This window comes from Phoenix dactylifera, chromosome 13, assembly GCF_051530095.1.
Source record: "Phoenix dactylifera cultivar Ajwa chromosome 13, Ajwa_hap1_PhDact_Kaust_v1.1, whole genome shotgun sequence".
NCBI lineage: Eukaryota > Viridiplantae > Streptophyta > Magnoliopsida > Arecales > Arecaceae > Phoenix > Phoenix dactylifera.
In genome coordinates this window covers 2,269,810-2,284,008 of record NC_143202.1, presented here as the reverse complement: position 1 = coordinate 2,284,008, position 14,199 = coordinate 2,269,810, and the positions used below count along the sequence as shown (strand labels likewise).

At 39.1% G+C, this 14,199-nt stretch overlaps 1 protein-coding gene across 1 annotated transcript; it reads left to right on the top strand.

The window, feature by feature from the left end:
- Positions 1 to 3,847: 3,847 nt before the first annotated feature.
- On the top strand, positions 3,848 to 9,908 carry LOC103696573 (uncharacterized). The gene is made up of 7 exons (XM_008778244.6): positions 3,848 to 4,253; positions 5,924 to 6,095; positions 6,293 to 6,342; positions 6,930 to 7,230; positions 8,491 to 8,679; positions 8,765 to 8,947; positions 9,510 to 9,908. Exons 1-7 carry the CDS (start codon positions 4,069 to 4,071, stop codon positions 9,753 to 9,755), a joined length of 1,326 nt encoding a protein of 441 aa, XP_008776466.3. The 5' UTR covers positions 3,848 to 4,068; the 3' UTR covers positions 9,756 to 9,908.
- Positions 9,909 to 14,199: the final 4,291 nt, after the last annotated feature.

Genomic DNA, 14,199 nt, shown 5'->3' with positions numbered 1-14,199 from the left:
TCTATCTAGATTCTCAACTTTCAACCACCTGTGATGAAGATGACAATTTAGGTGGTATGGAGCTTGAATCCAGCCTAGCTTTAATTAGAGGCAAAACTGAATCTTGATTACTATCATCCCGACAATGATAAAGAGAACCGATCAAGAATATACGTAATACAATTACATGGATGATATATAGGAAGAACCAGCTCATAGGATGGTAGACTACCAAGCTAATTTAAATCAAGTTACATGAATACCGAATCACTTGTCACATATATAGGGCACATACGTATCCCATTGCACACGGTTCAGCCACTTTTCACATAGCCATGCTTTCATTGGTAAGTTGTTGCTTCCTGCTATTGCATGTTGGTGCAGTTCCTCCACATATGGGACCCACCTTATTTAAAATAAAAAAAAATAAAAAAAGAAGGCAGTTTCAAGCCGTCGGCTTCGGTGAGGCAATGGAAAAAAAAAACCTAGGGCTGTACGAAAAACGGATGGATAAAAAATAATTACTTTATTGGATAATTAGGTAGTTGATTTTATTTAGATTTGGCTAAAATTTTAGTATGTTGTTTCCAGCATTGAAAACTACAAATTGAACGGTTTGGATTTTTGAAAAGACTTCTCTATTAATTATTTCAGGCATCAATATTTGGTGAGATATATTATTTATTTTGTTATTTATTGTTAAAATCCGTCTTAATGAATGTTCTTAGTGAAGAAATCTGCCTATTATAATTTTATTATTCTAAATAGTGAAAGTTTTTGTCTAGATCTTATGATTTTTTTCTTTACATCGAAATATTTTTTATGTTAAAAAATTAGGTTGCTTCTTGTGTGTATGAGTTATTTGATTATTTTGCTTGTTAACTGCTTGAATAAATTATAAATATTATTATTATTTGATGAGTGATATTGTATGGACCCTTCTGACCTGCTTGGGAAGTCACCTTTTTTTTCATTTTGTAATCAAATTAATGAGATAAAGATGTTGCAATGAATCTTCGAATTATTGATGTAGATCGTCTTTGTCAATATGCAAAACAGCAACAGATTAAAAAACTCATCGAATTGGATCCAGCGGAATCGTTCGATACTTATATTAGTGAGAAAAATGTGTGAACCTTTCGGACCTGTAAAGAAACCTCCTTTTCTTTTTGATACAAGTTTGAGTATTCTTCTGTTGATCAAATTAACTAAATAAAGACATCTAGTGATGGTAACTTGATGTGTCGAGTCTTCACCCTTCCTAGGCTATGTTAAATTTCTGGATCATATCAAGATATATAAATTAGAAGTTAAATGGCCCCACTTAACATGACCTTTAAATCATAAAATTTGGGGTGTTCTCACCACGTCTTGAGGTGATAGGAAATGCCACGCAATTGACTCAATAAAACTTTTTTCATTTAGCACGACTTGTTTACTTTTGAGACTAAAATATAACGTAATCCAAGTTTTTTATATTATATAGGTTAATTACCAATAGGTTACATTTGATAATGGGTCACATTTATTTCATATGCAACAAGTTTAATATATACGGAGGGAACATTTTGTTTGATCAACATTTACTTAAATTTATGGATTTTTTTTTTTTGAAAAAAAAAACTCAGAGGTAGTACTGAAATTCTCTATGAATTAGTCAAGGTAGACTTATATGTCTTCCTAGAATCAGTCCAACAGCACCATGCTACCATAGTCTACCATCTATTTATTTCTTTCCCAGTTATGGAACTTAAAAATCTTAAAAGGGAACAGAAAAATTAGCAAGTTAAAGTTTCTTATGATGATCCAAAAGTTTAGGAATGTAGCCAACCATTATTCGAGTCACCAACATGGCAACAGTTGCTAGGTAGGTCTAAGGTCTTAGCCACTACTTTATTCTTAGCATAATATGGATCAAAAATATTGTATTATACATGGTGAATGAATGATATAACGGTAGTTAACATTTGACATTATCCCCACAATAGTATTCTCAGTTGAATCTTAAATTAACCTGAGGAGTAAAACTACATGATTTTAACACAATCAATTTGAGGTAAGACTAGCTCGCGAGATTTGGAATGATATAAGTTTGTCGAAAGATCTTCATGGATCGGATCGAAAAAGCATTGTCCATTTTTTAAATGATCACTTGAGCTTTTTTGATAGAATAATGAATAAATTTCATCTCAATTTGTGTTCATGATTTACATTGTATGATGAAAGATTCCTATATCAATTTGATATCTTATGTATTATTACTATTAAAATCTTGGTACATGAGGTATCTTTCAAATGACAACATAAGTAAATAGAGGTACCAATGAGGACTGATAACCCTATTAGCTTCATCCAAAACTAATTTTTTTGGCAAAAGAAATAGAGACCGCTGACCTGCCAACTTCATCCGAAACTGATTCAAAATTTAAGATTTAGCTTTGAAAAATGGATCCAACAAGATAGTGGGTTAGATATGGGTCTTCAAATTAGATACGGAGAAAACTTTAGTCATTAATAACAATCAATCGACATCTTTCTCCATTCCCTACTAAAAAAGAAATTATATTCTACACCTAATGTATCAGCTCATTGGTACACCGAGCTAATAATATATTGCCATATGAATATTTTGATAAGAGAGAAAAAAATATTATCACGCGATTGGAACCCATTGCCTCTCCCTCCCTTTCTTCCCGGTTAACGGATTCGTCCATTAAGTACCACCTACAAATCTACAATGACACCATCAATTCCCTGCCACCTTTATCCATTTCCTACTAAAAAGGAAATTATATTCTACACCCAATATATCAGCTCATTGGTACACTAAGCTAATAATATATTGCCATATGGATATTTTGATAAGAGAGAAAAAAATATTATCTAGCAGTTGAAACTCATTGCCTCTCCCTCCCCTTTTTTCTGACCAACAGATTCGTCCATTGAATACCACCTACAATGACGCCATCAATGCCCTCCTCTATAATCGCGCCCAGGCCATCAGCCCCACCTCCGCAGTCAACACATAGCTTAGTAATCTCTTCGACAAATAACCGATGTGGGATTAAATACATGCCTGTAGGGGTTCTTACGCTCTTGGTGCTTCTTGAAGAGCCATGGATCTTGATTGCTAAAGATCCAAAGGCTGATTTTGAACCAGCTCTTCAGTAAGGAAAAAGGGAGGAGAAAGTTGGAGAGACAATACCTAAGGACCTGATTGATGAAATGATTAACCTTTATGAATTATAAATCATACCTTGACTCGCTAAATCCATCTTGAATTGAACTCTGAGATGCGTGCAATTTGATTTGCAGCCACGATCAACCGAGATTTGCTCAGATTAGCGAGAGATCTTCTGGAGAGAGAGCTCCCAATACGTGTTTTAGAAAATGGGTCTAACAGGCTATTTATAACCCTCTCCAGGAACCAAACATAGAATTACCTTAATATCCTTAAGATTATCAGAATTTACGAAATTTAAGAAATACTTGCTAAACATAGGTTTTAATTAAATGGGATCAGAATTTAATTAAAACGCGATCCAACACCGGTCTGGCTCTATCCATGGACGATTTGATGTGAGAGTGGTCGATCGCCGTCAGAAGGGGCGGATAGGGACCACAGGTGCTGTAATCGGCTGGGGTGGCATGCGGTGGCATATTATTGAACCGGTAAACCATTAAGCTATTACACCAAATATAGAATATAACTTTTTATAGTAAAATAAAATTATACATAAACTAGTGCTAATTTATTAGTTGGATCACTATCATCTGATCATCTCTAAGCTGGTGGGCCCTTTTTTCTTTTTTTTTTTTGTGGCGAAGCAACGTTCATATTTTGTTCAGCTTTGTAAGGATATGAAATGATTGGGGCCATCCACTAATAATTATTTCTAAAATATGTGAAAAAGAGCAGCGTCGTACCACCTACTTTGATGCATGCCCCCTAACCAATCCTATATTTTTTTCCCATCTTAACGCCACAACAGTCAACACCTTCCGCCGCACTCCGGTTTATGTGTGAATAAAACCAGGCGAAACCTCGCTCTAGAATTCCCCAAATTCATTTCCCATTCGACTCTCGCTATGGCTTCGATCTCGAAGCTCGCCAACCCTAGCTTCACCGCCTCCGGCGCGTCGCGCTCCTCCCCGACTCTCCGATCCGATCCCAAGCTCTCCGTCAACTTCCACTCCGGATTTCCGATTCGGAGGGGAATCTCGCCTCCGCGGCTCTCGATTCGAAGAGATCGCGTGGAGAGGATCTCTTTGATGTGAGTTCCCCCACCCTTCTCTCTTTTACTTCTTCTTGATCTTTTCTTCTTGTTTCACTTTCCGTCTGGAATCATCTGTGGATGGAGGATTTTGCGGTTGGCTTTATGAGTGTATGATCTTCGTCCTTCGATCTTTCGCTATCTCAAGTTTTGTTTTTTACGGATTGAAACTATTCCAAAGGTTACGACTTTTCGAGATATGAACCACTTCGAGGGTTATGAGTACTGGTTTGTGCATATTGATAAGCAAGTTTTGGTGCGCTTTGGTATTGTGAATCTTTGTGTAGTGTTGGCTTTTAATTTCTCTCAAGGTGATGATCGCGAACGGAGGTTGATGCTCTAGAAAAGTTGCAGCTTTGATCAAAGTGTTGGATAACTTGGCTTGAGTTGGATTAGTCTGTTGGTGCTTTATTGGTTCATATATCTAACTTTACACTTAAGAATCCTATATAAACCCTGCTGTGCTCTTGTGAGTTTTCCATCTAGTTGGATTGGGACCGTGATGAGTTGTTTGATGGAGATTTTTCAGCTTTCTAGTTTTGTAAAGGGTTCACAACTTAACAGGATCATATATTGAATTTGACTATGGTCCGGAACTATCTGAGGAGTGCAGGTCAAGCCTTTTTTAATGGTTCTTGTATATTAAAGGCATTGATCTAATTTAGGCTAGTGCGACTGCAGAGAATGAAAGTTCAATGGAACCCCGTTGATTCTAAGAAATGAAAATATCCAAAAACGACTAACTATTAACAAATAGCCACTTATAGTGTAAGTTTTGGTCATTACAATTTATTAGAATTTAAATATGCCTTGCGATCTCAATATATCAAAAGATTATCATTTAGTTCAATTTATTCAATGATCTTCTCTAACCGTAGGTGATAAATTGGATCTTTTCGACTTCATAATAGCATCACTGGTGACAAGTTCGTGAAATATTTATTTCCTCTCAAAAAGAAAGTAAGCTCACTGAGAGACTTTATTTTTTACGGTTGATTTAGAGCATCTATGGGCATGATGGTTTGAGGGGTTTCTGATACTGATGGTTAGGGACTCTAATGGTCTTTTCTTGCTTTGCAAGACAAGTCTGATGCCAGCGACATTTGGTGCAGGGCAATGTAGGTAAAGTGGCATTAGGCAAAGCTTGATACTAGGTTAATAGAATGCCAGGCTGACAGTACTACAAATGGGAGTGGGTACTAATGTTATCAGGCAAAAGGAGGCTTTGAATTATGCCTTGACTGTGGATCTGATTGCTGTCACTTCACTTTTGATCAAATCCCATATTTTATGCTAGGATGGTAAATGAAAAGCTGGAAAAACACTTCATTGCGTAGAGGTGTTACAAATAAATAGTTACTATTGAGGTAAATTAAATTACTAAATTGTAATTTGGACTTGACAAGCTTCACTAATGGTGGCTATGTTCTTGCAATGGAAATCTTGAGCTTAATGAGGGTTTACAAGCCTGAAAATTGGTTTGAGGTATAATTTTTTTGAGTTGAATTTGCACTACTTTAAAACCAACTTTATCACTAACAATATTTTGATTTTGATTGGCTCCTTCTGTATATATCATATGGTGCTATAGTTTTCTACCTTGTGTGATGCCTAAATTTCTTCTCTTTTGGTGGAATCTGACTATATTTCTTATTTACTATGTAATCCAGAGTGAGGTGCTCCAAACAAGATGGAAATGGTGCCCCAAATAAGAGAACAACCCTCCATGATCTATATGAGCAGCAAGGGCAATCTCCATGGTATGATAATCTCTGTCGCCCCGTAACAGATTTGCTGCCGTTGATTGCAAGTGGTATCCGAGGTGTAACCAGTAACCCAACGGTAATCTCTCATATGTATTTTATGTATGTATGCAAAGGTTTTCGGTTTTTCTAAACTTGAGAATCATCTTCAATTATAGGTAATGTACACCTTTGTGTATGATATGGTGTCCATTAATACGTGCAGACTCATTGATTCCTTACTTTTACTTTGAGCCTGTATCATTGGCATTTGTTTAACAGTCACACTTTTTGCAGATTTTCCAGAAAGCAATATCATCATCCAGTGCCTATGATGAACAATTCAGGTACAAGCTGTTGATATATCTGCTTTGAACATGTGGGATTTGCTTAGAACTGGACTCACCTGCTCAAAATGTCAACACCACATACAGTAGCCTCAGAATTACATGCCTAATGTTTATTGCTGGTTCTGGGGTAGCTGTGTGATTGATTTTTTAGTTGGCCTATTATATATTCATTTTTTTCTTAGGCAGGTTTTCTTGTCACGGAGTTTTATTACTAAATGAATTATCCACCATGATCAATTTCTTATGTAAAACACCCCCAAGATCTAGTGAAATAGTTGTGATCTCCTAGTTGATATTTGATAGCAGTTTCCCTTGTCTGCTTAAGTATGCTCTTAAGCGTAGCTGGTTAAGAAGTGTAAATGTACTAAGATAAACTACCATCCAAAACAAATAACTAAAACAGTCATTTTTTTCCTAGTGGAATGTTCATTGGGAACCAAGAAAAAAGATAACTTATCAAGCACAGAGATGCCATCATGATCATACAACTTGTTGAATTTATCTTGGTGATTTACATAGTATTTTTTCTGCAGTTTATTTTGAACTTTTTGGAATTAAGTCACAATGGTTTATGGGTTTTATAGGCAGCTCATATCAGAAGGAAAAGACATAGAAAGTGCTTACTGGGAGCTTGTGATCAAGGATATTCAAGATGCATGCAAACTTTTTGAACCTATCTATGATCAAACAGATGGTGGTGATGGATATGTATCAGTTGAAGTCTCTCCTAGACTTGCAAATGACACAAATGGCACTGTCGAAGCTGCAAAATGGTTGCATGGATCAGTTGACAGCCCAAATGTCTACATAAAGATCCCAGCTACTGCAGAATGCATTCCTTCTATCAAACAAGTTATTTCACTTGGTATAAGTGTCAACGTTACAGTAAGTTCGGTTGCATACACAAGCTTGTATGCTTATTAAGCAATCTAGTTACAATTTGACACTTGTTGCATGTCTACTATGGATAGTTGAGTGTTAAAAAATGCTCGTCTCTTTAATTTTGATCTTCATTTCATAGCATTCTCTTAATTTTTAATTTTTATTAGAAAGATCACCTCCACTTGTCATGTCTTGGTATTAGACCTGCAAGACTATTACTTTCGGAATACCATGATATTGGTTATGGTTGGGATTTTTCACCAGGGTAACACTACTACTGGTACCATCTTCTGTCTTGAAGCTTCTATTTCTGTTGTTTGAAACAGTAATTCATTCTGTCGCATATCTTTATTGATTGATCTGTTTTTTGCTGATCCCGCCTAGATGGGTAAACCTTCTCAATCTGCTTTAACTCAGTTCATTGTTTCCTAGTCGAAATTATCATGATATTAACTCCTAAAAGGAAATGTTAGACAAATTTAGTCGAATGTGGCGTTGTCTTGCAATGGTGCTTCTAAGCCTCATTTACAATGGACTGGCTAGACTATTAATGTTCTGGATACCATGATATTGATTATAACTGGGAATTTTGACCAGGGTAACACTACTACTGGTACTATCTCCCATCTTGAAGTTCCTACTTTTGTTGTTTGAAACAATAACTGATGCAGTCGCATGTCTTTATTGATCTGATTATTGCTGATTCCAGCTAGATGGGTGAACCTTATCAATCTGTTTTTAACTCAATTTATGTTTCCCAGTCGATTTTTTTTGACATTATCTCCTAAAAAGAAGCGTCGGACAAATTAAACACTTATTCGAATTTGGCATTGTCTTGCAATGATGCTTGTAAGCCTCATTTACAATATATAATAATCCACCTATCCTGTTGTTATCTTGCTCCTGCTCCAGACCACCAAGATCATATAATTTATACCTTGATATTAGAAATAAAACTCTCATGCTGCAAATGATGCTAACTTTCTAGGAAGGTATTCCTTTGGTAGTGTAGGATGATTCTGTAATCAAGCCAGCACCGTCTCTTGCTTTGTGTTTCATTAGTCCAATTTTTTTTGTCATTGGACGCAAGTCTCACTGTTTATGTCAGTGGTCGTGAATAGCACGAAAATGGATCTTCTGTATGGATTGTCCTGTAATCAGTTAGAATCACTCGTTGACTTACTTCTTGCATGTCTTTCCAGAGCAATACGTGCTAATCATCAGATTCATATATATTACTGATCTGTTGTCTATGATGAACAGTTGATCTTCTCACTACAAAGATATGAAGCAGTTATTGATGCTTACTTGGATGGTCTTGAATCTTCGGGGCTCAGTGACCTGTCTAGGCTTACAAGCGTGGCTTCCTTCTTTGTCAGTCGTGTTGACACCCTTGTTGATAAGATGCTTGAAAAGATTGGGACACCTGAAGCTCTTGATCTCCGTGGAAAGGTAAAATCTGTTGCTTGTATCCCTATTAACTAGGAAATCTGTAGGGACACCTCCCAGCTGTATGTTAACTCTTAAATTCCTGCAGGCAGCAGTGGCTCAAGCAGTGCTGGCATATAAGCTTTATCAAAAGAAATTTTCTGGTCCACGATGGGAAGCTTTGGCAAAGAAAGGTGCCAAAAGGCAGAGATTGCTGTGGGCATCAACTAGCGTGAAGAATCCTGCATATCCCGACACTCTATATGTAGATCCTCTCATTGGACCTGATACGGTGAGCAATAGCAACTTATTTCCCAACAAGCTATTTAAACTGTTCTTCATCTCTCATCAGACCTATACCTTACAATAGTATTGTATAAAAACTTGATATTTTGTTTCTAGTATGTATCTGTAATGCAAAACCTGTTTCATTTCAATGAGTGCACTTAAAAATTGCAGCAGTGATTCTTCCTGTTTTGGAGATCAATAATCTGAGTAAGCATTGATTTGGAAATAAGTTGCTCAAAAAATTAGCAACGATTTGTAAGGATACCTTTCATCTTTGTGTATTTGGTGGCCAAACAAATAATTTCTGACCAATACAGTGAAATATTATCAGATTTGCCTTCTGTTAGGGTTTTGATTGGACTGGTCTTCTTTTCTTGGTTATCATATAATTAGGCAAAATCTTAGCATGCAGGTGCATTGATATTGTATTTGGGGTCTATTTACCAACCAAAGAGAATCTGGGGCTTAACAGATTTCTGTCTTTCTTACTTATATTATTGGATTCAATTTTCCCCAATGATTTCCAGTTTTATGCTATTGTATTTAATTTTTACTTCTGATTTCAGGTTTCAACCATGCCAGACCAGGCTCTGCAAGCCGTCATTGATCATGGTGTTGTTTCAAGGACAATTGACTCAAATGTGTCAGAAGCTGAAGGCATTTACAGTGCGCTTGAGAAATTAGGAATTGACTGGAGTGAGGTTGGGTCACAACTTGAGGTGGAAGGCGTGGAGTCCTTTAAGAAGAGTTTTGATAGTTTGCTAGTCACCCTGAAAGAGAAGGGCGATTCTCTCAAGTTTGTTAGTCTGTAAACTTGTGATTTTCCGCACACCTTTCCATTCTCTGCGGCTGGTGGCTTTAATAAATGACCTTGATAAAGCTGGTTTTGGTTCTATTTAGATGTAATTCATCGTCTGTTTTGTAAGTTACACTATTAAAAATATGTGCTCTTATTAGCTCCGCAATGTGCTCTTAAATCTGTCTCAATGGAGAAGTTGTAACTTACAGTTGCAGAAAAGTGAAATGGCAAAAAGAGAACAAAAATCTAAAAAAGGAATAGAATTGGGTAGAAAGCAATAAATTATTTTTTCAGAAGTCAGGATGCAATAACTTTAGTTCTAGTCCTTGTGATTCTAGCTAGTGTCTCTTTTTTTGCTAATCTGATCTGTCATTAAACTACTAACTATTTTTCTGAATAATTAATAATTGTAGGACTGTTTCACTATATCATCGACAACTGAGTGACTAGAACATAAACATATAATTTTGGTGGGACAATTTATTTGTATCTTTTTTTCAGAGTATATGCAACTATGTTGTCAAAAAGAGTCGAGAAAAGGTTAATAATGCAATGGCCTTTCTCTAATTGGTCTCAGGATCCATGGTTTTTCCATGCTAGGTTTATCCTACGTTGGTTTCATAGAAGTCTGCAGTTTTAACAGAAATTGGCTTTGGGAGCCTGCTTGTAGGCTTGCATCTACTTCCTCCAAAATGATGGTGGTAGTCGAGTGAAACTGGATACCATTTGCTTGATTAATGTGAAGTGATTCAGAAGAATTTTTGAACAGTTTTATGATGCATGTGGTGATGTGCGTGGTTTGTAATTTGATAGATGCATTAGTTGAGAGCTATCCAGCATGGGTCAAGGATCTGTTTAGATGCTCAAATACTATGTGCAATTTTCAATCTACATGAGTATTAACCAATGTGAATGTGAGACCTGAGATGAGGTTCCTGATCAACTTGCTGCACTGTATCATATTCTATGCAAAAAGATAATTTGCTCTATTCCAAATATTCAATGGTGCATTCTTCGCATTAATTTTTTTAACAAAACCAGTATCATGAACTCATTTTGTATATCCATTTAGTAAAACTCCACAAACCAAATAGCTCCTCTTCTCCTTTAACCCTTTCCTACCGTCTGAGTTGCGCGGTTGGACAATCTATAGATCAGAACTTATGTGTGGATGTGCTGTCTAGAGCACTCCAACATGCCACTGAGGCGCAAGCTTTGGAGGCATATAGCCCAGCACCAGGCTCTGCTCAGGTCTCACATCAACTATTTGCCAATGACTGTATGCTGTTGGCTTGGGCAACGAGGCGGTCTGCACAAACGATCCGGAGGATTCTTGTGGAGTATTGTGCGGCAGCGGAGCAACGGGTCAACTTGGCCAAGTTGACTATTCACTTCAGTTCGAAGGTCAAACCGAGGATGAAGACTTCCATTATGGAGATCCTGGGTGTAGGCGAGCAGGAGGGCATCTTGATGTGCCTTAGGGTGTCGATTACTAGGCAACGACTCCGTAGGGGGGAGTGTTCCACTATGGAGCAAGGCATGAGGCACAGGTTGGAGGGATAGCAAACGAGTTCTCTGTCCGTTCTGGGCAAAGTCACCTTGGTGCAGTCTATTCTCAGCTTGATCCCAGTCTATCTTCTTTCCAACACCATTGTGCCTTTTGCACCATTGAGAGCCATGGAGCTTTTGTTCAGGAGCTTTAGCTAGGGTCGGCGCGGGAGAGGGAGAGGTGTTCACCTGTTGGCCTAGGATGTGATCTGTCAGCCGACCAGTGGTTGTGGTCTGAGTGTTCTCTCCTTGTTAGAGTAGTGGGAGGTTCTTGCTACCAGACATGTGATAACGCACACGGACAGGGTGTGGGAACGAGAAGGATGAAGATGGGAAGAGATGCTCTGATACTAATTGACACAGACGGGGGTGGGATGGTTGCTAATTTTTTTGGATGATGGGGGCTGATCTCTCTTCTTTTTTTTTCTTTCTCTTCTTCTATCAATATGGTTTCATGGCGTTGGGACACAACTCTAATTGAGTCCACATGCCCAATCAAAAAGACTCAATGTGACTCTTGGGCATTGGACACTTGGACTCAAAGGGGACTTGACATGCCCCAACAAATGGACTCAAACTCCATATGACTCAACACAACCAAACTAGAGGACCCAATCCTTACATGCCCGAAGGGATTGGGCTCAATGCTCCTGCATCAATATGCGGCCAGGTTTCTCCTTGAACCAGATAGCCTCTAGGGTTCTTTGATGAAAGCCAAGTATGGGGCTCCGGTCAGGGCGCTTGTCTTCAGTGCTAGGCGCCACAACTCCTTCATTTGGAGAGAGATTTGCACATGGGGCCCTGCAGTTCTCGCTGCGTTCAGGTGGGAGATCGAGGATAGGCAGGCGATTGACATCCTAGAGGATAGATGGTTGGCTAAGCTGCCACTATGTGGGTGGCCCACACTGCTTGATCCGAGGTGTCTGGCAAGGTGCAGAGTCTGTGATCTATTTGTTCCAAGGGAGCGAAGGTGGGACGAGGGTCTCATTCGGCGGGCCTTCGGGGAGCAGGCTGAGAGTCTTGGCTCTGCCGATACCTGTAGAGGAGATAGCGGGCAGGAAGGTCTAGATTGGCTCTAGAAAGTCGAAGGTGAACTGTCGAGACCTTTGGGATCTAGTGATGAGGACCCCAACTCAACAGATAGATGGGACTTGGATTTGGATGCTGTGCATCCACCCCCATGTCGCTATGTTCATCTGGAAGATAGCTTAGGGGTGCCTACCAACTAAAGAAGTATTGGCCAGTAGAGGGGTGAGGGCCTCCCCAACCTGCGAGGCATGCTTGGAGGTGGAGTCCATCTGCCATGTCCTTATTGGATGCTCGCGGGCAGCCTAGATCTGGCAGTGGGCGGTGATCGCTCATGGATTCGGGCAAGGAACGACCCAAACGGAGAACTTTCTGGCTTGTTTGAAAGCAATTTCGAGGAGGCCCGACATCATGGATTGGTGGGTCAGATGTGCCTATCTAACCTATCACATATGGCTGGATAGGAACACCTGGATCTTCGAGGACATGTGGGTTCACGCGGCCAAGGTTATCAGTACTGCGACGTCACTTTCTCATAGGACGACTAGGGACATTGTGATGGACAGAACATTGTTTCACGCGGCCAAGGTTATCAGTACTGCGACATCACTTTCTCATAGGACGACTAGGGACATCTAGGACCCTCATGTAGCTTCTTTGGCAACCAGGTTTGCTTTTGTCTCCTAGAAGCCCTTACCCTCTAGCTATCTTAAGGTAAATTTCGACGGCAGTATCGTTGAGGGAGGAGAAAGTGGGAGTGTGGGCTTTATTATCAGGGACCACTACTCTAGACTTGTGGTGGCTGGGGGCCGGTGGATCTTTGACACCTCTGTCATTGGGGTTGAGCTGAGAGAGGTGTGGGAGGGCATCTCCTATACGAGGAACACTCTGGATGCTGCCTACATCCACCTCGAAGGAGAAACGGCTACGATGATCGAGTGGATTCGAGGTCGGCATAGTGTGACAGGTGGGCAGTCATTGCCCCACGACATTCGGAGACTTGCGAGATGATGTAGCTCCTTTTGAGTCACTCATGTCTACAGGGAGGCAAATAATATGGCTGACTGGGTGGCTTCCTTTGTGGTATCACTTTGGAGGGCTACGGAGAACCAAGTAGATATTCCTTATTCTTTTTACCAGCTTTTTTTTTCTAATTTTGTTGGTTGCACTCATGCACGTGTCGTGTGAGGTGTCTTTGTACCCAAAAAAAAAAAAATCTCAACACTTATTAAATAAAAAGAAGGAAGAATCTCAACTTGAGACCAAAAGCAGAATAACTGCTAAAGGAAAAAGAATTTAAAAATCTCAAATTTAGATCAAAAACCTAAATATTATCAAAGAAAGAGGCAGAATTAGTCAATTTAAATAGAAGAGGAGACACGGGAGAATGGGGGCCTTGGACTTGGTGGAGCATTTGATGAGGCACCAAAGGCCAGGGATGGAGATCACGAAAAGCCCCAGTGACGTGTACTAGCTCATCGGCGAGACCCCACCTTCGCCGCTGCCGTCGGCAAGACCTCAAGGAGGAGAGAGAGTTGGGCCACCAATATCCCTGCCGGCCGGAACCATGGGCTGGCTCGATCGAGCCCATTATGAAAAATGCCGGACTTGCTCTAATTTCTTTTTTTACGAGAAGAGGAAAAGTTCTTAGGATCAAACTGCAGCTAGATAAGTGTAGAAGTATTCAAAAATCATAATTATTAGGAATAATGTCAATTTTTCAACGAAATAAGAAGGGCTGATGAAAGTTTGGAAGTCACAATTATACATGGCGGATTTTCTTTTCAAAAGTGATGACATGATTCAGTAACATATTTTAACAAGTAAAATGTCGCTTAGATTGGTCATTATTATGTTTGAAAGGATTCAGGAGTTGCAACATG